The sequence below is a fragment of the Saccostrea cucullata genome, unplaced genomic scaffold (assembly GCF_032062105.1).
Source record: "Saccostrea cucullata isolate Sc308-1 unplaced genomic scaffold, CSIRO_AGI_Scuc_v1 ctg3188, whole genome shotgun sequence".
NCBI lineage: Eukaryota > Metazoa > Mollusca > Bivalvia > Ostreida > Ostreidae > Saccostrea > Saccostrea cuccullata.
In genome coordinates this window covers 32,911-59,901 of record NW_026934576.1, presented here as the reverse complement: position 1 = coordinate 59,901, position 26,991 = coordinate 32,911, and the positions used below count along the sequence as shown (strand labels likewise).

The following is a 26,991-nucleotide window of genomic DNA, read 5'->3' as shown; positions in this document are numbered from 1 at the left end:
CGTTAATAGGTGCTAGGTAAGAAACAAAAATTTACACGGCGGCCGCCAGATAAATAACTGCTAGCGTTATTCACATGCCGTACCCCAGTTACTATAGTAGCTACCTTTACTCACATTTTAAGCACTAGGTTACTAGTAACCAGTTACTACAAGATAACGAACACCATTCGAGCTCAGAAGTCCCAGTTACTATATAGTACTTAGCTACCTTTACTCACATTTTAAGTACCATAAGTTACTGGTAGCCAGTTACTACAAATGAAATACATGAAGATAACGAACACCATTCGAGCTCAGTAGTCCATTGTATCAAACAGTTCAAATCATGGGAGGAAACACGAACCTCTTAAACATTGATGTGGGATCAGGTGTCATGGAGGAGTGAGTATCCCCCACGGACGGTCACGCTGTGTACTCCTTGTCACGATGGGGGGAAATCACGAGAAAATCCGTCGACAATGCAGTGACTTAGTGATAGATTGTATTTTCTGACAAGGTTATTGTATCCACCATAGAATATAAACTGTTTGTCAGGGACTGGTTTGTCAATTACTTACCTCGTTTTAGAAGCTAGCTTTATCCACATTTTAAGTCAGTAATTAGTAGGTAGCTTTACTCACATGTCATAGCCAGTTACTAATGGCTAATTTTACATATTTGAATTGAGTGTCAATTGGCTTGGCTTCTTTTTTTGAAAGGTCGCGTAAAATACTATGATCTTACAAAAGAATTTATAAGCATCATGAGAGAGAATTTTAAACGGGTGAAGAAAGTTTCCTGATGAATTTACAGTTGGGCCATACATGGTATTGGAATATTGTGAAAAGGGGCAACTCCGAGATTGGCTGCTACAACAAAAGAATGCCTCAACGGTGGACACTGTAGAACTCCTATTTCGTATTGTTTACGGAATTGCTAAAGGAATGCGTTACCTCGAGACCAAAAAAGTAAGAATTTCTTCTACTGCAAAACTGATAACAAATCAAATGGATAGGTAAATTTAGTCTTTTTACAAATCTTTCAGCTTGTCCACAGAAGACTTGCCGCACGAAATGTTTTGCTTACTGGTGAGCTAGAGCCCAAGATCTATGGATTTGGTCCTGAACCGCCGCAACAACAGCGCAACGACAGCGACGGAGATGTGACGTCTGACGAAAAGGTTTAAGTCAGAAACTATATCTATGATTTTATATAATAATTAGAAGAAATTGCCAACTTTACAATACTTCAAGTCATTGCAAGATTAACATATTGAAAAAAAATATAGGCGAAAAACTTGGAAATGTTTTACATGTATATGTATGTATCGTCACTTGAAAGTTGACAAAACATTTAAACTTAAATATACTGAAAGGAGAAAGAAAGGCATACACAAGGTACCTTACCCACTGATAGATTTTCAAGACATTCCTATAAATAAACAGTTTAATGTTTAATGTCATCAGATGTTCATAGACAAAAAAGCGGTTTGCATTACCAGGGATTTTTGAAAGATATCAATTGATTAAAATTCTTGGGTGATTTAAAGAAAAATATATCAAAAATCCTAAACATATATTCTAGCTGTTTCAATTATCAAAAATTGCTGTAGAAGAAGTGTACAACACCATTTATTATACTTCTGTTAAAATGTTTCCTATATAAAGTTCAGAGGGTAAAATAGCTATCTTTTATAGTTCACGGATAGCAAAGCTATACCCCGGGGTATAGTTTTTTGCTATCCGCCCTCGGAAAATTTTCACGCAATTTTTGCCTCCAATTTTGATTTCCAACGATAGATCTATCAACTGATGATGTCATAATGACTTCAGTAGCATTGTGATATATTTCAAAAATTATCTTACTCCAAAAAATTAAAACCTCATATATTATACATCAGTATAATAAAACGTTTCAATTATCAAAAATTGCTGTAGAAGGAGTGTACAACACCATATATATAATATAGACATTTGAATATAGAACACAGTTTCCTCAAGAATTGCAACTCTTTAAACTCCATGGAAAAAGAACAAAAAGTATAAACTACGTTGCGTATGCCCTTAAACTCAAAAGTTAAATGAAATCAACAAGGAAAATATTCTATTTTTATTCTACATAACCTATATCACTTTTCAATTAAATCACAATAGTCTTGAGTTTTTATCGTCAAAAAAAAAAGTTTGCTGTCCTTTAAATAAAAGGACTATACAATACATTGATCATATGCATGTGTTTCTAACCGAAATTCAATTAGAGAAAATTTCTAGGTTTAGTGAATATTTATGTAGGTTCGTTCACATTTTCGTATGATCTGCCTACTTTGACTGATAGTACTTTCATAGAAAAAAAAATGTTTTTATCTCCGATTAGCCTTTTGTCATTTGTAAAAAAAAAAAAATCTGGCTATTTTGATACATGTAACCCATAACGGCTAGAGTTCTGGATTTATACGGAAGAAATCTGTAATAAGAAAAATAGTTTTTATGGTACACGTGTAGCACAGCTCTGTGGTACGCAGATTTTTTTTTCGGAGCCCCCCTCCCCTCCTCCGTATGGAATAACGTTGCTACAGGCCTGTGTCAAGCTGTATTTGGATTGCTGTATATCAAATCATTTTGCGAGCCTTGATGCACAAAACAAATGCGGTAAAGACTTGCTCTATCTTTTTAAATCCTAGAACTATTCGTTGAATGAAGTTTTTAATTCAGCTTTTAAAGTTATCTATATTCTGTAAGTTCTTCCTACTTTTTCAAATGCATATGCCATAGAATCAATGTTTAATTTGTATATTAAAGTATATGTATAAGAAAGAAATTCGGATGCGTCAATGAATAAATGGATACGATATGCAGATTTAAAAGTGAGATTTGCCAATAAATGGCACATTCTAATTCGAATAGGGCGAATTATTCTACGGGCAAGTTGTCTCTCTAGCATGTTCTCTTATGGATAATTGGATGACACAGTTCGTTGTGGAAGCCCATCCCATTTTTCATCGACTGTTCTATCAGCTGCTGAGGATTCTGGGCGGCTTATGGGCGACGGCGAATATGACTATCAATGTCATGTCGTTTCAACCAATCAATTCGCAACCTCTGTCTTATGTAGTGGTAGTCTAACATATGATCTCCTAGCTCTTATACCGAATTCTCTAAGCGTGTTTCGAAAGATTTTTTCACTTAATCTTCGTGGGAAGCCATCCTACTCCTGTCCCACAAGTGTGAGAGTCGGATTACTCGATCGTCCCGGAGTTGGTCGACCTAGACAGACCACTTCGTGGACGGAGTCATTAACATGTATGTTCCCCGTCTCTGACTCGATTATTTAGCAGGAATAGTCTTGATTAGGAGACGCCTAAACGTCTGGCACACTGTGTGATAAGCCCTCCATTATCCAGGCTAAAGCAGTTCCCCTCTCTACATTTCCTAAACGTGGTACTGTATGGGAGAAAATATTAAGTGCAAAATGCATGCTCGATTGAAAAACTTCGGAAAATTATAAATTTGCTTGAACCGAGTGTGTTCGAATAAAACTTTTTTTTTTTCATGAAAACGCACGAACAAAGAAAACTATTCCCGGATGATTGATTTTGTGATAATTGATAATCAACAGTTTACTCTGAAAAAGTATAATTCTGCTCTGAAAAATCGACATATGCGTTTGTTTTTCTTAAATCAGTATATTTACATTGTACATTCAGCTGAATATCATGAAATTTAAGTTAAACATTGTGAAAAATTATCTACCTTAGGAACGAATCCCCGTGAAGTGGACAGCACCAGAATGTTTGATGTCAATGAAAAATGCTAGCACAAAAAGTGATGTTTGGTCTTTTGGAATTGTTTTATGGGAGGTCTTTAGTTTAGGTATGTATATAATATAGTTCATAATTGTCTGATTGAAAATAAACGGAGAAAACGCATGTATATCTATTGATGATGAGTAATAAATTTCTTATATTTTTTACATTTCGTTGATTAGGTGAAACTCCCTATCCGGGAATACGCAGCAGGGATGTGCAAACACATGTAAAAAACGGTCATCGAATGACTAAGCCAGAGTTTGCTAATGAGTTGTAAGTTAGTTAATAGTATTAAACAGGAAAATTTCTTTCATAAGGTGCAGATCATTCATAAAATCTACGAAAACCTGAACTTTCGACGAAAATTTTTGCTATTCCTCTTTTTACTTCCAAACATATAGCTACCATGGGATCATGCGCAGTTGCTGGAATTCAAAGCCAAAGCAAAGACCAAGTTTCAAAGATATTTCAACAGATATTGGAAAAACCTTCAATAACGCACCTTCGGATGAATTTTACTATTACTCTGAAAAATGAAACTAACGTGAATATATATATCTCTTGCTTTGCAATCGAATGATATTGACACAATTTCAGTTTTATTGCACTAATAGACTATATGTAGGAAAACTAACTGAACTTTTGTTTCAAAATATTATGAAATGTTTTTGTTTTTTACGTCTATTTTCATTTAAAACTTTCTTTTTGTATTTAGAATACATAACTAGTCAAGATTTAAAGTAAACCCCTTTTAAAACTTTTTTTACAAAGTGGAAAACAATCAAAACTGAAGGGAATACAGTGAGAATTTAGAAAAATTTAAAGACCTCTTATAACTTATCTCAGTTTTTATTGATGGACATCTGATAGAGTGGGCATATACATGAACTGAATAATTTAAAATCTACACTACCCCAGAATGGAGTTTCAGCTTGTCTGGCCCAGTGGTTCTTGAAAAGATTTTTTAATGACCCAACCTATTTTCATCATTTCTTGATTATCTCCCCCTGTAAGTTTTGTAATGTGGGTTTAAAAGAGTTCCATTTCGACGTCCGTAACCACAAACAGCCATTTGTTTGCGTTGAAAGGTAATTAAATTATCAGGAACTGACGTTTAGTGTACGATTAAATATTATCGTACACCATTTTTAAAGCTGAAGAAGTAGAAATACCAAGAGAAAGTTGCAAAAATGTAATTAACGATTCGAAGCAGTAATTAATTAACAAAGATTGCAATGAAGTATATGGGTACAAGCGATTTTTTTTTTAAATAAAAAGAATATTAATAAATATGGTAGTGGATATGATTATAACTGCATTAAAACATGTGTGTCGGATTAAAAAGTAAAATAGGAGGTGCAAATGGCAATATAAAAATCGTGGATTTTTGTAAAAAATAAACATCACAAATTATTTTACATATTTTAGTAATATACACAGCAAATTTCAGAATATATTTCATTTGTATACTTAATATGGTGATATTTTTATAATCTTTTTTCTCCTATGGTCATTTTTCATAAAACGTCGCCATTTTTCGTGTGCAGTGTTTACCACTTTTCCATTTCGAATGCTCGAGAAACTGCCAAAAATTAACCAAATGCCTTAGAATTTTTACAAAGACTACAAAATTGATTGTTGAATTGAATTAGGATAATTTTAATCCAAATCCTTTTATTTTGAATTCAAACTTGTGTATTCTTTAATAAAACCTTGGTTTTTTGTCCGTGTATATTTTATCTTATCTGTTTGCTTTGTCCATCCATTTGTCTTTTTGTCCGCAAAAACTTTAACCTTGCCCATAACTTTTGATTTAGTGGAGCTATGACTTTCATATTTCACAAGCATATTCCTTGTGACAAGACCTTTATTTGGGTACCACCAGATTTGACCTTTTATCCTTGACCTTGGACTCTGACACACTTTTACACCAAAATTCCAAACTTTTACTTTGGCTTTAACTTTTGAACAGTTGGTGCTAGTGCTTTCATACTCCGCGTATGTATTTTTTGTGACAAGACCTTCTATTGGATACAAACAACTTTGACCTTCGAGGCTAACCTACTTTTTAAAGACTTTAACTTTGGTAATGACTTTTGAACGGTAAGGGCTAAGGCTTACATATTCCACATATGTAATCCTTGTGACAAGACCTTTCATTGGATACCAACAACTTTGACCCTTTGACCTTGGAGTGACCTATTTTTCAAAAACTTTAACCTTGCTTATTACTTTTGAACAGTAAAGGCTAGGGCTTTCAAAATTCACATATATTATCCTTGTGACAAGATCTTTCATTGGATACCAACAACTTTGACCCTTTGACATTGGAGTTTGGCGGATGTTTTAAAAACTTTAACACTGGCAATCACTTTTGAACGGTTTTGACAAGGGCTTTAATACTTCCCATATGTAATCTTTGTGACAAGGCCTTTCTTTGGAAACCAACAACCTTGACCCTTTGATCTTGACCCCGGAGTCTGACCTACCTTTAAGAATGTCAGCATTGGTCATAACTTTTGAACAGGTGGTGCTAGTGTTTTAATTTCACTTTTGTATTTCTCGTGAGAAGGCCTTACTTTAGGTACCAGTATGTTTGATCTGCATTTGATAAAGTATAACCTTCGCTATGTTGCCATACGGGGGCATCAGTGTTTCACAAACACTTTTTGTTTTTAAAATGATTATTTTTATTAGCAAGCTAATTCAGAGTATCTTGTTCCAAACTAAAGGAAAAAAGAAGAAAATGTGCTGATTTGGGGGGGGGGGCTTTAAGAAGGAAGGTAAAGGTATGGAATAAAATTTAATTTAATAAACTTAAAAGCTTCTTGAGATACCGCCTGGAAATGGAATTTTATCATACACTTGCACAGAATGTTTGAATTTAGGTACTTGACCTTTGACCTCAAAATCAACAGTGATCTTCATTAGGCAATAAGGAGTTGAGGTATAAAATGTTAATGCAAAAACCCAAACGCTTCTCGAGATATCGCGCGGAAACGAGTGTTTTAACAGACAGACATTTTGAATTGACGACCTTCACCTCAAAATCAATCGGGATCTTCCTAAGGTCATTGGGGGTTATTGTTTAAAGGAAGTGGGCAGGAATCATTGACACGAAACAATTCAGATTTATTATGAGTTATGACATTTAACCAATTTTTAACAAGCATAACAAGTGGTTTTACAAAGGCACATTAATAGAATAGATGACAAACAGTCAGTTTTACATAATGAACATATTTTTTCTTTACGAATTTTAATTCTACTTATATATTAGGTGACAGGTATTACATGTATATCATTATAAACAAGTCTCCATTGAGCATGTTATTTTACGAGATTTGAGTGGCCTTTAGAAATGTACCGTTTTTTGACAAGCACTGTGATACATTGCAAGTGAGTGAAACTCAGTATCACAAAGTTCTTGATTAGCACTCTTAAGGCCATCTAATCTATTTACGATTGACTAAAGCCTTATATATAGTACATAGTCTAAGCCTAAGTGAAGATTAGCGAGAATTTGCATAAAATCATCGAGTAAAAGGTTAGGGGGAGATAACTTGAACTTTTCTGGCCCGGTGGTTCTTGAGAAGAAGATTTTTAAAGTTGTTTTTCTATATATTTGTTTGTAAAACTTTGATTCCCTATTATGGCTCCGCCCTACCCCCGGAGGTCATGATTTGTACAATTTAGAATCTACACTATACCAGAATGCTTCCACATAAGTTTCAGCTTTTCTGGCTCAGTGGTTCTTGAGAAGAAGATTTTTAAAGTATTTTTTCTATATATTTCTATGTAAAACTTTGATTCCCTATTGTGGCCCCGCCCAAACCCCGGGGGTCATGATTTGAACAATTAAAAATCTACACTATCCAAGGATGCTTCCAAATAAGTTTCAGCTTTTCTGGCCCAGTGGTTTTTGAGAAGATTTTTTAAAGACCCTGGCCTATTTTTGTCTTTTCTTGATTTTATCCCCTTGAGAGGGGACTTGGCCCTTCATTTTAACAATTTAAACTCCCCTTCACCCAAGGATGCTGTGTACCAGGTTTGATTAAAATTGGTCCAGTGGTTCATGAGAAGAAGTCAAAAATGTTAAAAGTTTACAGACGGACGGAAAGCTAGACAGACGGGACGGGTGACGGACAAAATGTGATCAGAAAAGCTGAATTGAGCCCACGGCAAGAATGTATAGACCAATTTATGAATATGATTTACGAGAATTCATACATTTTAGAGAATTTTAATTGCTGGTGTAAATATATTTCATTTTTTAGCTCACCTGAGCCGAAGGCTCAAGTGAGCTTTTCTGATCACATTTTGTCCGTAGTCCGTCCGTCCGTCTGTAAACTTTTCACATTTTCAACTTCTTCTCAAGAACCACTGAGCCAATTTTAACCAAACTGGTACAAAGTATCCTTGGGGGATGGGGAGTGTAAATTGTTAAAATAAAGAGCCAGGTCCCCTTCCAAGGGGAGATAATCAAGAAAAGACAAAAATAGGGTGGGATCATTAAAAAATCTTCTCAAGAACCACTGAGCCAGGAAAGCTGAAACTTATGTGGAAGCATTCTGGGGTAGTGTAGATTCCATATTGTTAAAATCATGACCCCCGGGGGTAGGGCGGGGCCACAATAGGAAATTCAAGTTTTACATTGAAATATATAGGAAAAAATTTTTAAAAATCTTCTTCTCAAGAACCAGTGGGTCAGAAAAGCTGAAATTAATGTGGAAGCATCCTGGGGTAGTGAAGAATCTAAATTTTAACCAGAAGTCTCTGTCGAGACTTTAGCTCTACTGGTTTATACTTAAAACAAAGGAAAAGTAGCAGTTGCGACTTGAAACTTTAAAAATAGCAATAAATAGAAAAATGATCCTTGCCACTCATCAAAGCAAAAACCGATGCAGAGAATTATGTATCTTAGTGTAGTCTACTTGTGTGCCAAGTTATATTGAAATCAGGCCAAAACTGTAGAAGGAGTAGCATTTTGAAAGAATTTCAAAGAAATTTCTATTTTTAGTAACCATGGCAACATAACAGCGTTCATCAAAATCAAAAACTGATGCACAGAATTATGTATCTTAGTGTAGTCTACTTGTGTGCCAAGTTATATTGAAATCGGACCAAAACTGTAGGAGAAGTAGCATTTTGAAAGAATTTCAAAGAAATTTCTATTTTTAGTAACCTTGGCAACACCGTTCATCGAAATCAAAACTGATGCACAGAAGTATGTATCTTAGTGCAGTCTACTTGTATGCCAAATTATACTGAAATCAGACAAAAACTGTAGGGGTAGTAGGCTAGTAGCATTTTGTTTACAGACAGACAGACAGACAGACGGACGCATTACTATCGCATAAACTCTTCTGGTCTCTGACCAGTAGAGCTAAAAATCATGACCCCCGGGGGTAGGGTGGGGCTACAATACGAAATCCAAGTTTTACATAGAAATATATAAGAAAAATCTTTAAAAATCTTCTTCTCAAGGACCATTGGGCCAGAAAAGCTGAAATTAATGTGAAAGCATCCTGGGGTAGTGAAGAATCTAAATTGTAAAAATCATGACCCCCGGGGGTAGAAAAGGGCCACAATAGGAAATCCAAGTTTTACATAGAAGTACATAGGAATAATCTTTAAAAATCTTCTTCTCAAGAACCAGTGGGCAAAGATAGCTGAAACATATGTGAAATCATCCTGGGGTAGTGAAGAATCTAAATTGTTAAAATCATGACCCCTGGGGATAGGGCGGGGCTACAATAGGGAATCCAATTTTTATAGAGAAGTATATAGGAAAAATCTTCTTCTCAAGAACCATTGGGCGAGGAAAGTTGAAACTTAGCTGGAGGCATCCTGGGGTAGTGTAGATTCTAAATTATTAAAATCAAGATGGGGGGTTGGGGTAGGGGCCACAATAGATGTAAGAAAAGGGGAAATCTGGTAAAGAACTGCATCACCAAAGTTACTCAGGTGAGCGATGTGGTCCATGGGCCTCTTGTTCAACATCTTATCCCTACTTTAGCAATACTGTAGGTTCCTCTGAATATTTGTGTGTAATACACTGTATAGGCATTTGTTGTTACTTTTTACATAAATTTACGAAAAGGCTTTTTGATTTATAAATACGACACGATGAGATTTTTTAAAAAATATTCTGAATAGTCGACTATCATTCGAATTAATAATGCAATCGAATGTTCAACTAAGGAAAAAAAATATTTGATATCCCTAATTTTTGACCTCGTGACTTTGAAGTTGGACCTTTTTTTCAAAATGACTTTTGAATGAAGATTTTCAAAGAATTAGTGTATTTACACTACATGTTCAATAGAGCCCCACCCTAACACCAGAAACCTTGTCCCTGGGGCCATAAAATTCACAATTTTGGAAGGGGCACTCTTGCTCATCATAACTATATAAAAAATATCCAGGATCAGAGAAAAAGATTTTTCAAAGAATTTATGCATTTTCATTATATAATCTATATAGCCCTGCCCTAGAACCCCTGACCCTGGGGCCATCAATTTCTGAATTTTGGTAGAGGACTCTATGCTCATTACATTCATGCAAACAGTTTGACTGCCTGATGTCCAGGAATAAAGATTTTTAATGATTTCATTAATTTTAGTGGTTTTGGTCCCAACCCTCAGGCCCCGGGGGGGACCATAAAATTCACAAATTTTGTTCCCCTCCACCCATAGATGCTGTATACCAAATTTGGTTGAAATTGGTTCAGTGGTTTTAAGAGAGGAAGCTGAAAATGTTAACACATGACGAAGGACGGAAATGCACAACAATAGGACACTTGAGTGACTCAGATGACCTAAGGAGGCGGGGCCCAATTTATATGGGGAACCTAGAATTGACTCCCTCATTGATATACTTTAACTGTATACTGCAGTGAATGGTCATGCTCCTTAAATTTGAACCTGGACGCCATGGCTAACACCAATGCCTCGGATATAGTATAAAACAAGTTGATGCAGTTCAACAGCTCACATCAATACAACATCAAAATTTATTACTTCCTACAGGAATATGAGTATAGATAGTTTTCCTTTGACATATTTTGCCTGGGAGTTCTTCCCCTTAGCAGCCATCTTGTAGGGCAAAACAGTGAATTTTCCTCTATTCATAAAAATATGAATTCATAGAGGCTTTAACAAACATATATTCATAAGAAAAATATTGTTGTCTTTACCTCAATAACCAGTGTAACAAATTGAACTTGGTTGAATAATGAATGGATCTGGGAATGTTGCCCTGCAATATGGCAGTCATGGGGAATAACTCTTGCTTAAATCACCTCAATGAACAAGAGGCCCAAGGGCCACAGCACTCACCTGAGCACATTCAGCTAGGAGAAAGCACATATCAGATCAGAACTTAAAGTTAACTGAGGTAAGGGGGGGGGGGGGGGGGGCTTGAATTTCAGCACCCCAGAGGATCATGATTTGAACGAACTTAAGAAATCTACACTACCTGAGTATGATTCCATATAAATATTACTAATCATGGCTTTGAAGTACTTGAAAAGATTTTAAAAGGTTTCCTTATATATTCCTATGTAAAACTTTGGTCGGCCATTTTGGCCCAATTCTACCCCTGGGGGTCATGATTTGAATAAACTTAAATCTACGCTACCTGAGGATAATTTCACACGAGTTTCATCTTTTCTGTCTCAATGGTTTTTGAGAAGAAGATTTTTAATGATTTTTTCCTATTCATATACGTATGTAAAAACTTGATCGGCCATTTTGGCCACACCCTACCCCCGGGGGTCATGATTTGAACAAACTTGAATCTACACTACCTGACAATGATTCCACTTGAGTTTCATCTTTCCTGGCCAAGTGGTTCTTGAGAAGATTTTAAAAGATTTTTCCTATATATTCCTATGTAAAACTTTGATCGGCCATTTTGGCCCCACCCTACCCCCAGGGGTCATGATTTTAACAAACTTGAACCTATACTACCTGAGGATGATTCCACATGAGTTTCATCTTTCCCGGCCTTGCGGTTCTTGAGAAGAAGATTTTAAAAGATTTTTCCTATATTCCATTTTGGCCCCATCCTACCCCCGTGGGTCATGATTTTAATCTATACTACCTGAGGATGATTCCACATGAGTTTCATCTTTCCTGGCCCAGTGGTTCTTGAGAAGAAGATTTTTAAAAAATGCCATAAATTTTTCTCTTATTCATAATTATCTCCCCTTGGAAAAGGGCGTGGCCCTTCATTTGAACAAATTTGAATCCCCTTTACCCAAGGATACTTTGTAGCAAGTTTGGTTGAAATTGGCACAGTGGTTCTTGAGAAGAGGATGAAAATGTGAAAAGTTTACAACAACAATGACAATGACAGACAACAGACAAATTTTGATCAGAAAAGCTCACTTGAGCCTTCGGCTCAGGTGAACTAAACCATCTATTTCATAAAGTAAGACAAGGATTAAAATTTACAAATTTTATTTCAGCATTCAAACAGCATTCATGACAGTAGTGGAACATCTCCAGAAAGTTTTCAATTACAGATTATGTTACAAAATTCTTGCAAAATATATCCAGAGATCACAAAAAGTACACCACTGTAAATTTTGCCACTCAATGTATATAGTTTTAACAAACTTTTCTGAAAAAAAAATTACCAAAAATACATATAATACCATACAATTTTAACACGAACATTTTAGTTTTTATGGAAAAGTCTGAAAACGCATTCACATGACTATCTGTTTCACATATGATTTTCAATAGCAAAGGCATAATCTACACATTGAGCAATATGACCTTAGGAGTTGTGTTAATGACTGCACAATGCCTTTATGCAGAAGTACTGATATTAACCTGCACAAATAATCATCAAAAGAAATGTGATTGCCACCTTATAAAACAAATTTATGAACAGTATATATAGTTATAAAACCAGCTCAAGAATAAATCACTCATTAAACTACTGTATGCTATACTATGTATATCCGAAAATTAGTTTCTTGATGTTCGAGGTTTTTTTTGGCAATTTTGCATTTGTTATAATCAAGGTCAGATTGCTACATGAGACAGTAAAACAATAATAGATGGATACAAATTGTTTGAATACCATATTCTCCATATTAAATACCTGAGCACTTGTATATACATGTATTACAAAAAGGAGGCAGACATTCAAGTCAAAAGGATTGTCCTAAGGTAATTCTAGTTTCAACCTAGCACTAACTATTAAATGATTTCTATGAACTAGACATACAGTTCCACATTCTATCAACTTGCACCATTCACAGTGACCATTTCAATTTTTAACTCCGATACGTGAGAAAATACATCAAGGTGCACTTCTGGGGGCAGAGGTACTTAATAGGGAGAATACAGTACTTCAACTGACAACAAAATATAATCAAATGTTTAGGACAGGCATACACTTCATTCACACAACTGAAACAATTCCTCTCCCACTGCAGGATTATCTGACAAAGGAATGCTTTTCCTACAGACAGTTTCTCTTGACTATCTACATTTCTACCCAACTGTCTATATTTAGTTGGGCAAATATTAAATCAGAAACACTCTCTGTGATTGACAAGACAGCAGCAGAGTGTTCAAAACTTTTGTATGCATCTTCATGGTGCACTCTGCTTATAAACAAAACACAGAAAAGCAATCTGCTTCTTGGATTCGTGACTGGTTTTGGAATTGTCCAAATGATCATTCAAGATTATTACAATAAATATACATCAAATCAATAGTTACACAAAGCACGGTGCCTCGTAATATGTACAGAAAAAAGCACTTTACAATGAGAGAGGCACAAATTAAAAGGAAAATGTCATGTATTTGATATGGCAGAAGTACATCAAAGTCTATGAACTCTAACCAATATTGACCAACTTAACCTTCCTGTATGGGCTACTGTTAGAAAGTTCATATTTTAAATCCTATCCTATAACTATTTATTTTTAATCAAAAGTATTCATGTGAAAATAAGATTTTTTTCTCTTTATTTCAAAATTTTTCAAATAAATGAATTCAAAAAGAATTCTCCCAAGAAAAGAATGTACAGGAATTTTATTTGAAAAATAAAAGAGTAAGGTTTTGACTGCCACTGAATTCTGTTTTTCTATTGTGTTTCATAACTTATCTACTGAAAAATAAAACTGGGGAAGCAGATGATCTTAGAGAGAATAATCTGATAACAAAAATATGTGTTGATCATCAACAAAAACAGACAAACAAAAAAACAAGTATGGAATGGTAATGAATAAAGTAAAGGAAAACAAGGATTTTAATGAATAAGGGACTGACTGTAACAGTATTATATGATGTTAACAGGTGTATATACAATACAATATCAAAACATACTTTTTTCTACCTCTAAATTACCTTTAAATATGGGAACAAAAAAAAGAGACGACAACAAAATAGCCCAAATATAATTTTCAACAAATATATAATACAGTGAAAAATGGCAAGATATATACTCCATAAACAGGGACCTCACAATTTAAAATATCTAAAGTCATAAAACTGTTCTAGAAATCCTACACTACTTAAGGCAAATGCATGAAAAAATATATTCCCTACTCAAATTTATCTTTTAGCATTTTGAAAATATATGATAGTAATGTAAAACTCAATTACATTTCACTTCAAAATATGACAAATAACCTTGACTTAAGAAATATGTTATGAACATGCAAAAATGTTTAATATGGAAGAAGATATTATACATTTTAATTTTTACATGCACTATGAAGGCTTGTTACATCATGCTTGTTAAATCAGCATCTAATTTTGTTTTCTTACAACTACATACTTTATGTTGTTTCTCCTGATACTTATCTCTATTTAGTAAAAGTCCTTTAAGCCTAGTGAGCAGTTTTTCGTTGCTTTATATGATGACATTAATGTTAACAGGCATAATCATTACATGCAGTATGATTTAATGTGACAAAAAAATTGATAAGGGGTGACACATGTATTAAAAACATTAGGACACATTGGCAAACCTTGCTGACAAAACACACACTTAAACCTGGTTCTTCCAGAATAGACCAATAAACAAAAAAATGTGCATAATAAAGTACTTTATAAAGATGTATCAATACTTTAGGGTATCAGAATGAGAGCCCACATGAAACAATAACAGCTGTTTCTAGAATTCAGTTTTTCCAATGCTGATGTTTTAGATGCAAGTTTTGTTTTTAGCAAAATGTTTGTTTGTTTGTTTGTTTTTTTTTAAAAACATTTTAATACATACAATTCTTTATCCCAGCGGTGTGAAACTTTTGAACTCCTAAAGATATCTTAGACCAAAATAAATTTATTCAAGTATCTCTGGGTTTAAAAATAAAACTGAAAACAACAACAACAAAAACTGAAGAAACTTGGCAACAAAATCTCAAAATGATAAAACTTGCTGGCTATTCAAACATCAGGAGTTGGGGGAGGGGTGAGTATTGTGTTCTTTGTTTCACTGGACATGTCACCCCCTGCACCACAATCGCTATGCAAGTAGGTCAGTTGCCCGTTTGCTGTTACAGCTTTACTAGGCATCATTACTCTCTGCATTTTGTGGCCATGTTTTACTATAATTGCAGGACTTGTATAAGGACGACGAAGGATGGAGTTTGAATTGCCTTTTTTGTGGTATGGGGCCACAGTGGCAGACACAGAAGAATATGTTATAGGGCCCTGAGAAGCAGCCGACACAGAGGGTTGGTAGGGAACTAAACTAGGATATGCACCCCCTATGTATTGTGAAGAGGGGCTATTAATACAGATAGGTCGAGTAAACACTGTTGAGGGTTTAGTTGGATCGCTACCAAGGCTTCCGACAGAACTGTAGGGCAGTGCCAGAGGTTGGAGCCCTGCTTGGGCCCCCATGCTGATCTGAGAGGTATTTGGAGGCAGTATTTCTGTGGACTCTGTCATGGCTACATTTTCTGTAAGGTAAGGGTGGGCTGTCAAAATGGATGGCTCTATTGGCTTCGGTAGCAAACTGGCCTGAAATAAGTTGGGTTCAACTATAACATGCATCTGTAGAACTAACTTAAAACAATCCAGGAATTTCTTAAAATTTAAACTCAATTTTGTATTTTCTCTTTTCCATTTTTTTCATCTTCATAATATAAATTTGGTTCAACCTGAATTGTTTAAGTTAATCACTAATACTAGAACATGCACTGAACTAAACTAGATGGAATACTGAACTATTCTAGATGAAATATTCACAAACCAGACAAGAAAAGGCCCATCCTCCCTTTAAAAATTCCGTAATTTTTCAATTTTTTTTTTCTATTTGTCTTGACACACTCCATCGAGTTGCCAGTAGAATGAACAGGATAAAAACGTAACAGATTACATAAATTTCAGTAAAAGTTGTAATTAGTTCATAAGAACTGATTTACAGCAAACTGATTTGAAGAATTTTAGCTAAAAAGGTGCAACACAACTCCAGCATACCATAAGTAACTCAACAAGTGTGATGAAGGAACAGTCAACTAGCAACCAGAAACATTCCCCTCCCCCATCAGGTTTTAATTTAATCTTCAAATTAAGCTGGTTATCATGAAAATATCAAAACTTCAAGAAATACATTTAAAAAGGATAACATTCAAATCTTACATACTTTTCTTTTAAGGTAAAAAATTCTCTGAAATAATTTCACAAGACTTTTCTAAGGAAAAAATTCTCTGAAATAATTTCACAAAAAGACATGCAAATTGTACTTATACTGTCAGTTTTATGCGAATGATATTTTGTGTAGATTTTCATGTATGGCTTCAAAATGACATCTAAAAACGAACTTCATTGAAAAAAAATTACATCAGTATGTAGTACCATTCAACTAATTCCACTGTTGCATTTTAGAGAAAATACTCCGATTTTTATCTGCAGAGTTTGTGTATAAATTGTCAACAAGGTTTGCAAAGACAAAACATTTTACGAAAACAAATATCAATAGTCATTAAATACCAAAATGCCCAATAAAAATTGATGTATTGTTACATGCATTAAAATCATGATTTTTGGATTTATAATAAAAACAAGACATATTCTGGCAAAGTAAATATACTGATAAACTCTCCAATCCAGCTGGTTCTCACCCTAAAATTTCTAGTTCTCCTTTTTAAAAATTCCATAATTATAACATAATAAGATTATCTTAACAAGCAAAATATCTTCACAAAGTTGTCTATAATCTATATTTTGTCCCTCCTTTCTCCTTAAAAAAATTAATTCCAATTTTTTTGCACCCTCTCAACTTTGTGATACAGCTGAAATATTTTCACAAATTTGGAATGCCTTTTGTTACCTTTCAAAAATCAAGAACATGCATAAATTTTATAACTTGCTTTTGCATGCTTATAATAGCAATATCAGCCCTTTTGCAAAAAATTTCATCAGATCAAAGCAAAACTTTTCAGAGGAATCATGCACACATGAGCATTAGTGCCTCAAGCTGGAGATATTGGAATTACTTCTTGAGGACAGCAGTAGAGGGGGCGACAATGCGATAGGTGAGAGCAGAAGCTGGCAGGGAAGCAGATGGGTAAGCCAGCAGGTAGTTGGAGGTGGCCGATTCTTCTATCTACAAAACAATCTCAGACTCCTAGTCAAATGTTCTCCTCAATCTTCTCCAGATCTTACCGTAGCTTGTAAGATAGCTTGTTAGATTTGTTCTAAAGTTACATGCAAAATACTTACTCTTCATTTGGAAATTTGCTTTAGTGTAGTTTTCATCATAGTGAGAGAGCATTACATTAAATTCATGCAGTACTAAACAATTATCCATATAATAAGGTCTAATCTACAAGATTTATGCAAGGGACTTGTGCCTTTTATTTCCAGCAATCAAACTAGCATGCCAAGAGTCCACTACATCACACTTGTCAAGGTCATTATGTCAGCTGAAAGCTCTGGCTATTCAAAGTAGCTCAGAATTCAATGTGAAACTTGATTTAGAATTTGATTAAAAACTATCAATTCAATATCATTGAAATTCAAAACATCAAAAATGGGATAATGTAAGGAAATGAAAACAAACACTTATAAAAAGTTTGGTACTGGAAGCCCATGGATTTAAAATATAGTGAATACTTTGGATTACAAAAAAGCTCACCTAATATAAGCATTCACATTAATTTGCATACCAGGACAGACTACAAGTTGCTATTTATTCACTATAACTCATGTAAAAAAAAAATCTGTAGAAAAAAAATCACAAGAAATGGAATGATCAGAGCTCTAGAAGGGGCATACTTCCCTTTCTAACAATGTATTAAAATAAAAATATATGTCATCTCAAAATTTACAAAGCCCCCTTTGCATGTTAAATTGTTCGCAGGTAATGATGTGTTAACATGCTACAAAGAAATCTGGTACTGGAATTCCAGTTTCTTATCCACGAAATGAAATCAAAGCCGATAACTTAAATGAAAACTGCTTCCATCTCACTTAATTATGGATATGTTTTAATCACCAGATATGATTGTATGTCAAGTGATTTTCCACTGCAAACTTTTGTAAATGAAATACTCCCTAGTTTACATGTATGGTGAGATTACCTCCACTGTTTGTTGTCCGTCTGACATCAGGGTGGGATCAGCATGTTCAGTAGGATAGGCGTGAGGTGGAGCTTGAGCGTACATCAATTCTGGTGAACCATGCATGGCTGTCGCATAAATATAACCTGGTGATCCAGTTACTGCCTGCTGAGGGCTCTGAAACCGCAGTGTGTACAGTCTTTTAGGTTTTTTTTCACTTTCATATATATATATATATATATATATATTTTCTACCAAAAAATTGTGTGTACAGTAGAGAAGAAATCAACTGCAAAATTATTTGCCAGATTGCAATTAATCAATTGTACACACTAATGTACGTCTACAAGACACCACAAATCAAAACTTTTAAAATTTCCAAAAGTAAACAGTCTCTGACAAATCTTTTTTCAGCACATGCTTTTTAAGGAGATGTATCTATCCACAAATTACATTAGCCTGATCAGATATTTACATACAGGATTTGAGCTAATTATCATTACTTTTTTTTTTTTTGCCTTTTCCTGCTGAGGAATACTATTTTTCCAAAAGCATCTATTGTTACATCACTGTTTTCACCCTGAACACTTTTTTCTCCAATGCAAAAGATAATGGAAATCACTGTAAACCAGCCTATTATTTAAATCTTATGCTTCAATTTTGATCATTTGATGAAAAATCAAATAAAGAATTTCAAGTATCACCAAAGAACTGACCCATCAAGTAAGAGCCCTTCCAAGGGGTAGAAATAGGGTGCAGCATAAGGAATGAGAAATAGAAAACCAGAAGTCTCTGGTGAGACTTTAGCTCTTCTGGTTTGTATTTGTAACAAAGGAAAATAGCACTTGAAAAAATGCAACAGCAATAAAATAATGGTCCTTGGTGGCACAATTTATTGCTATCAGATTAAAACTGTTTGAGGAAAAACCTTTTGAAAGAATTTCACTAAAATTTTTAGTAACCATGTCAATTCATCAAAATCAAAAACTGATATAAAATCATAGGTAATCAAAGATTGTGAAGCTCACCTCGATGAATGCTATCAATTTAAGTAATGCAAATCTCAAATCATATTTTTTCTTTATCGTTGGTATTTATCCTGATAACAATATTCATGCATGTTCTGTTTAACTAGATCTTAAAGTATTGGAAAATGTAGGTCAGGTCCAACATCTAAAGCAAGTCTGGATTGTCCATCCTTAGATGCATCATCCATGCAAGTTAAATCAAACAGGCCATAAAATTACAGAGCTACTCCAAAATCGTTACACTGGTCACTCATCTGAAAATGTAGGCCAAATCCAGCATCCGAAGCCAGCCTAGTAGTGTCCATACCCAGATGAATCATTTATGCAAGTTTGGTCCGGGAAGGGCTTAAAGTTACTTGAAAATGGACCTGCTCCAAGAACTATAACCTGTTCACTCAACTGGAAAATGTAGGTCAGATCCAGCAGGGATGGGGTAATTGAATAAAGTAATTATAATTGAGTGTAATTAATTACATTTTTCAAAGTAATTGGAAGTAATTTGTATTTGAGCAAGCCTTCAATTACAAGTAATTGAATGTATTTAAATACATTTCCAAAAAGGTCATGTATTTTCAATTACTTTTCAATTACATTTCAATTACTTTTTTTCAAAATGAAAGTTTATATTTAAAAAGGTGTCTTATACTGATACATAGTTTTATACTGGTGGGTTTATATTACTTATTCCCATGTTTTATAAATCTCAGTTCTCCCTATTCCCACTTGCAATTACCAATGATTGTTTAGATAGTTAATTTGTTTTACAATAATGTACATCCCCTTTTAGATTTATCTGTATTCTATTCATTTTAAGATAGAAAATATTGAATGGAATTGTAATAGATATTATTAATTTCCTTCAAAAATATAGATTTGAGAAAGTAACAAAAAAGATCTTGCCATACACCATACTGGTGTAGCATGGACTTGTGTTTGTACAATAATTAATTGTCTCATAATGTTTAATTTGTTTATACAGTGTGTCACACTCATTATAAGGTAAAGGTCTAATTTTGAAGGTGTGAACCCCTATCATACCCAAGAACAAAAACACTGAATGAAAGTTATAGTTAAAAAATCTTATTTAAAAAATCTTTATTTTTTTTTTATAAAAATAAAACTCGTAATTGAAATGTATTTAATTACATTTGTCAAAGTAATTGAAAGTAATTAATTACATTTGAAAAAATCAATGTAATTGTAATTGCAAGTAATTGACAAAATTATCAATGTATTTGAAAGTAATTAATTACATTTGAAAGTAATTGACCCCAAGCCTGAGATCCAGCATCCAAAGCAAGTCTGGTAGTGTCCATCCCTAGATGCATCATCCATGCAAGTTTGGTACAGATAGGGCTTATAGTTACTTGGGAATGGACTTGCTCCTAAAACTTTCACCTGGGACACTGACACTAACACCAGGGGTATAGCATAAGCTCATCTCAACTTTGTCGAGGTGAGCTAATTATGTATCTCAGTGTAGATTACATGTGTGCAAAGTTATATTGAAATCAGATCCAAACTATAAGAGGAGTGGTACTTTCGAACTAACAAATCACAGAAATTTTGGTTTTTACAACAAATCTTATCAAAGAAAGCAATTTAATAGTATACTACCTGTGGAGTGTTCCATCTCCATTGTCCAGTGGGTGAGGTCCAGTGTGGGGTTGTCTAAATAAAATACTCATTTAATGATTATAGACCATCACAGAAATATGTTATATGCAAATCTGATATAGTAGATTAAACTAGATATATGTCCACAGGACATACCTAGGGTGTTAGTAATGCAACATGGAGAAATTGTACAAGTTAAAGGTTTGATGAGAATATGATGAATATTATCTGTAGAATTGAAATCTAAACAAGAGGCCCATTGGCCACATCTCTCTTTGAATTACCCTGAATACCCCCCCCCCCCCCTGATCATGATGATCATGATTTGAACAAATTTGAATCTACCTTACCTAAGGATGCTTTCACGGCTGTTATTCTTGAGAAGATTTTTTTTTTTAAAAATTCCGTAATATTCATATGTAAATTTTGATCGTCCATTGTGCCCCGCCCCCCTACAACAAAGGGAAATGATTAAACAAAGGAGATGGGTGAACATGACGAGAGATAAGCCTATAGCGCAAAAAACATAAAGGTGAAAAATTAGATCTCAATTATATCAAAATTTTCCTTCATATTTCATCTAACATTAAAGTATACTTTAAGTAAAGTCTCTACAACTTGCGCAAATCTCAGGAAGATTCAAGTTATTAGTCTATAAAATATTAAACACACGTGAAAGAGGGCAAATCGAGTTATATTTTCACACTATAACACTATTTTTCGATATGAGTGGGTCCTCTCTCCATTTTTTTGAAAGTTAATCCTCAAAGTTTGCATAAAAACATACATATTTTGGTTTCCAAAATTATGGAGCAAAGACCCACTGTATCTTAAAATATAATTTTATGACAAAACTTTCGTATCTTTTCAAGAAATACTTGAAGTCCCAGAATTCAATGGTCATATCACAAACATGATTTAAATGCCACACTTCAGCAGGACTTGTGTAGCGTAGTGGTTAGCGTGCTGGTCTCAATAGAGAATGCAAATCAGGATTTTTATTGCCCGGGTTCGTACCCATGGGATACCATATTATTTTTTTTTTTATATAAAAGAATAAATTTTAACGAAAATTTTCCTCAAAACTTTTTGTTTATTATGACTTCATAAAAACAAATGATGAGAACCTTACTAAAAATACTAAATTCACAATCTGAATATGATTTTTATATATCTGAAGCTAGTGGGCTTTCTGCACGCTAAGTTCACCCATTTCCTTTGAATCTACACTACCTGATGATGCTTCCATATAAATATGATCAATCATGACTTGGCTGTTCTTTAAAAGAAGATTTTTCCTATATTTTTCTATGAAAAACTTTGATCATCCCTTGTGGTCCCACCCCTATCCTCAGGGGTTATAATTTGAACAAACTTGAATCTACACTACCTGAGGATATTTCCCCACAAGTTTCATCTTTCATGACAGTGGTTCTTAAGATTATTAAAACATGCCACCAAATCTTCACCATTTCTGAACTATCTCCATGAATGAGGATGTTGCCCTTCATTTGAACAAACTTGAATCCCCTTAACGCAAGGATGCTAAGTGGGAAGTTTGGTTGAAATTGGCCCTGTGGTTCTGGAGAAGAAGTCGAAAATGTGAAAAAGGACGGACTACTGACAAAATGTGATCAGAAAAGCTCATCTGAGCTGTCAGCTGAGGTGAGCTATAAATGACAGTTTTTACTTGACAACTTACCGGTGGATATGTGTACTGAGGAGCTAGGTACATTGTTGGAGTTTGAGGGACCATCATTGCTGATAAGGATGCCTGGAGTAAAAAATGTCATTTCTATCTGATATGAACACTAGTTTTACTCATTATCTTACAAAATAAATGACATAAATACAAAGGTATACTCCAAATCAGAAGAATAATTTTGATATTACTGACCTAGCCTTGAACTCCTCACTGTTGCCCTAAACTACCAGACTTAAAATATTTTATGTTCTTGATGTACTTTAAATTCTGTAACTTCTTTTATTAGCACATTTAATTATTTTTTTAAAGAAAAGAAAATAATGTTTAACATTAGAGAGGTTAAGCATTTGACCGTGTACGTCTACTTGTAAACCTAGAAGTGGTTTTACACTGACGCGTAACTAATGTCGTTTTCTGTTTAACAAATTGAACGTGTACCGGTACGTGTAAAACGTCATTTCAACAAGGCATTTACAATCCATCTGTATCAAATAAATCTATGACTTGAAATAAACAAGAGATGTTTGTAAAACACTTATGCCCCCTCCCCCCAAATTGGAATTTTTCCAAGTCCAAGGGGCAAAACTCTGTCAAAAATGGCACGATTGTACCCAAAACAGAACTTGACCTAGATATTCATCTGATAAATCTGTATACTAAATTTCATCTCAGTATGTGCAACGGTTGCAAAGAAAATGAACGGAAACTGCAAATAATTGGAATTTTTCTAATTCCAAGGGGCATAACTCTGTCAAAAATGGCGCGAACATACCCAAACCAGAACTTGACCTAGATATTCATGTGATATATCTGTATGCTAAAGAACTATATGCGGTATTAACCAGCATTTGCCCCCAAAAATCAAACTTTGATGGAGTAATATTTAATTAAGTCCTAGCTTAAACAGGGGAGTATATGCTGACTTCAAAGCACTGAATAATTTCATAAGTAATGACGTCATATATACGTAATGACGTCACAAATATGACGTAAATTTCAGTTTTTTATGAATTTTGCAGAAAAATGTACATATTTCGTCGATATTTTAAATAAAAGTCACCGAGCGCATGTGTGTTCAGGATTAATATTTTGATATAATGTGTAGAATGATAATATCAATGAAATATGTCAACATTGTTCCTGAACACACATGCGCTCTATAAATTCTAAAGCTTAAATTGTTGAAATTTTGTCCATTTTGTCCTCTTTCTGAAAAAGGATATAAAATCGGACTAGTTTGTGACGTCATAAAAACAGAAATTGTGAATACACTGCTCTGGGACTACAATATTTTCTGTTAACTTATATTTCTCGTACAATTTATTGAATTCAGCACATTTCAGGAAGTTTTCAAAATTTGACTTTTGTGGGGGCAAACATATGCAATGTACCGCATATAGTTCTTTCATCTAAGTATGTGCATCGGTTGTAAAGAAAATGAACGGAAACTGCAAATAATTGGAATTTTTCTAAGTCCAAGGGGCATAACTCTGTCAAAAATGGCGCGATCGTACCCGAAACAAAACTTGACCTAGATAATCATGTGATATATCTGTATACCAAATTTCATTTCAGTATGTGCAACGGTTGCGAAGAAAATGAACGGAAACTAAGTGGACCGACAGACCGACCGACAGACAGCAGCAAAGCAATATGCCCTCCCTTCTTCGAAGGGGGGCATAAAAAGATACATTGGATGTTCGTAATAAATTCTCAACTTCATACCAAATACCGACTGCAAAATATTTATTCCGTAGCTTGAGTTTAAGAAGCTACAAGTACTTGGGAATCTACACATTGTGTACAACTTGTAGAATTACACAGTATGCAAAACTGATGACGTGAATCGTATTAAATTAGGGGATTTCTCTAGCTACATGTACAAGTAGACGTACACGGTCTTCTGCTTAACCTCTCTAATATCTATGAAAAATTCTACACAATTTATTCATATCTTTCTGTGGCCTTACCCTGTCATGGGGATAATTAATCAAAAAATCTAAATCTATCATATCATCATTAAGTGTTGTAGAGTTGCTTATTGCGTGTTTAATGAAACCCCTGGTCATGCTTTCTCTGTGAACCTACAGAACTGATCTGTGGCTGGGCTACAGGGTACCCTCCTTCTGGGGCGTGGAAAATGGCCATCCCATTCTGATATGTATAAGGTACACCATTGGCTAACAGCACTGTCCCTGCAGGAATAGAGGCATCTACAAAACAACACCCACACAATTCAAATCTTACTGTAAATAAAAATATATCTTTATTCTATTATCATATTAGTTTTGTACCAACCAGTTGCTGTGAAATCATTTTAATCCATGGGGATCAATGCAGTTTATATCTGTAGATTCAATGAATTAATATGTTCATTAAATAAATGTTTGTGGGGATGTAAATTTAGGTAAGGGTGACCCGCAAACATTGAACCCCAGGAACAATGATTTCACAGTATAAGAACTTCTATAGACATGTTTTGTTTATAATTCTTGAACTGTATTTACATATAATCATGATAATACATTGTTATAAAATTCATGTTATGTTTGTTTTATTTGTTTGGGTTCTTTTTTGCAGGTATTGTCCAGGATAATTACCCATTTTTTATCCTTTACCTTTTATTGTTATTATTATACAGATGTCTCTGTCAAGTGCATGTTAACATGCTGTTAGAATCCGATTGCTGTGCATTTAGTTCACATCAACCTTGTTAATAAGCAGTGTTATGAATCTATCACCATTTTCTGCAACTTTTTATTAAAACAAAGTTAAAAGTGCATATATGACACAACAAATACTCCATCCATCAATCACACTTATCAAGACAATGTTACAACGAAAAGCAGTACTCCAGAGACTTAGTAAAGGCACTCCAGGCAGCCAGACACCACATCACTTACATTACACACCAGTATACAAGACTAGTATGAAATGCACTAGAACACTAATTAATAAAGACATATCAGCTGTTCTTGTCAAACATGCAGCTAAAAAGGAAAACAATGATCCTACATTCAGGTTGATGGTAAAATGAAATCATTTTTGTCTCTCCTGAGGGTAAATTTCCAATATTGACACAACAGCACCACTGTAATTAAAGACTTTTGATTAATCAATTGCTATGCAATTCAATGAAGTCTTGACTTTTGTTGGCATTAACAGAGCTGCCAACATTCTGAAATGACAAATAGTAAGGCATGGTCTAGGGACCACCTAGGCCCCCTGCCGCTGAAGATGTTTTGTAAATTGACATGCAATCTGAGGCATGTTTCCATTTTGTATACTTTAAAACATTGACATGAACGTGATCGGCCTTTAAAACCAAAACAATGATACAAGCAAGCATTGCAAGAATTATGAGTATAATATAACAGTAGAAACTATAGACTGCCAGCTATGAAAATACCGATATTATAAACTTTGAAGGAGAAAAACTGAAATTTGAAGAATATAGAGAGAAATCGTAAGCGCATTTTAGACGCCAATTTCGTACGCCTTACGCCAAAATCGTAAGGGTTGGCAGCTCTGCATTAAACTATTGAAATTAACTTCCTGAAGAAGACCTTGACATTTAGTTTCTCAGAGAAAAAAAACCTGGATATTTATACACATACAGTTAATTCTCTTCGTTTTCAGGTATGTTTTCCTACCACATAAAATTTTCTTTATTATGCCAAATTAGCATACAGGTATGTCCCATTCTGTTTGGTTTCTGTAATAACTTTATTAAGATAATATCTATTTTACATCTGCAGGTTTGGAGATTTTGTATTTCTATTTGATTCTATGGCAGTTGTACTGTCCTTGGATTTTTTTTCATGAATTTAATTCTGGTAGCATATAAATAGCTGACCACTCTAAGATAAGTTACATCTTAAATGAACCTAAAAACAGGCATCTCATGCAGTCCTTGGAACACTCTAGTTACTGATAGTAACTGTTTAGGGACTACAGCATGATTTTTATTTAAATTTGTTTATGAGCAGACAGTGGTTAATAATAAGAAGAGCTTATTTATACTATGAGATTAATGTGCAACCCTATACGAATTATCCATCAAGTTGGTCACTACAAGCTTATAGCCATTGGACTTGCTCAAAATCCTTTGACCTAGTCCATATTAAAAAGGTAGATTATATCTAGCATCCAAAAGCAAGCCTGGTAGAAAGCATCCCTAGAGGCATCTATTCCTGCAAGTTTACTTGCGATACAGCTCACAGTCACAATGGAATAGACTGGATCCAAGAACTTATAACTTTCTCACTCAACTAGCAATATGTAGGTTTGGTCAGCATAACTTTCCCACTCAACTAGC

General features: G+C 34.3%; 2 protein-coding genes across 10 annotated transcripts in view; one reads left to right on the top strand and one right to left on the bottom strand.

Annotated features, from left to right (window-relative positions):
• The first annotated feature begins 98 nt into the window (after window positions 1-98).
• On the top strand, window positions 99-4,430 carry LOC134241024 (megakaryocyte-associated tyrosine-protein kinase-like). Its single transcript, XM_062723124.1, has 5 exons — window positions 99-947; window positions 1,025-1,159; window positions 3,734-3,848; window positions 3,964-4,057; window positions 4,186-4,430. The coding sequence occupies exons 1-5, from the start codon at window positions 804-806 to the stop codon at window positions 4,319-4,321; spliced, it is 624 nt and encodes a 207-aa protein (XP_062579108.1). The 5' UTR covers window positions 99-803; the 3' UTR covers window positions 4,322-4,430.
• Window positions 4,431-12,232: 7,802 nt separating this feature from the next.
• LOC134241022 (protein boule-like) overlaps window positions 12,233-26,991 on the bottom strand; it is a 39,813-nt gene continuing 25,054 nt past the window's right edge. For 8 of the 9 annotated variants that reach the window (XM_062723113.1, XM_062723118.1, XM_062723114.1 and 5 more), the window contains 5 exons: window positions 24,762-24,886; window positions 22,671-22,742; window positions 20,969-21,022; window positions 18,345-18,500; window positions 12,233-15,780 (listed from right to left, as the gene is read on the bottom strand). In XM_062723113.1, the coding sequence (XP_062579097.1) occupies window positions 15,202-15,780; window positions 18,345-18,500; window positions 20,969-21,022; window positions 22,671-22,742; window positions 24,762-24,886 (986 nt within the window). In that variant the 3' untranslated portion in view covers window positions 12,233-15,201. Of the gene's footprint in view, window positions 15,781-16,903; window positions 17,369-18,344; window positions 18,501-20,968; window positions 21,023-22,670; window positions 22,743-24,761; window positions 24,887-26,991 lie in introns of those variants that run through there. The other variant, XM_062723122.1, reaches the window with a different exon arrangement.

Bases quoted from the DNA above. Each gene is read 5' to 3' on its own strand.
- LOC134241024 (XM_062723124.1), top strand. From the start codon at position 804: ATGGTATTGGAATATTGTGAAAAGGGGCAACTCCGAGATTGGCTGCTA. The intron at 1,160-3,733 runs GTTTAAGTCAGA...TATCTACCTTAG, and splicing joins ATGTGACGTCTGACGAAAAG to GAACGAATCCCCGTGAAGTG. The intron at 4,058-4,185 runs GTAAGTTAGTTA...CCAAACATATAG, and splicing joins CCAGAGTTTGCTAATGAGTT to CTACCATGGGATCATGCGCA.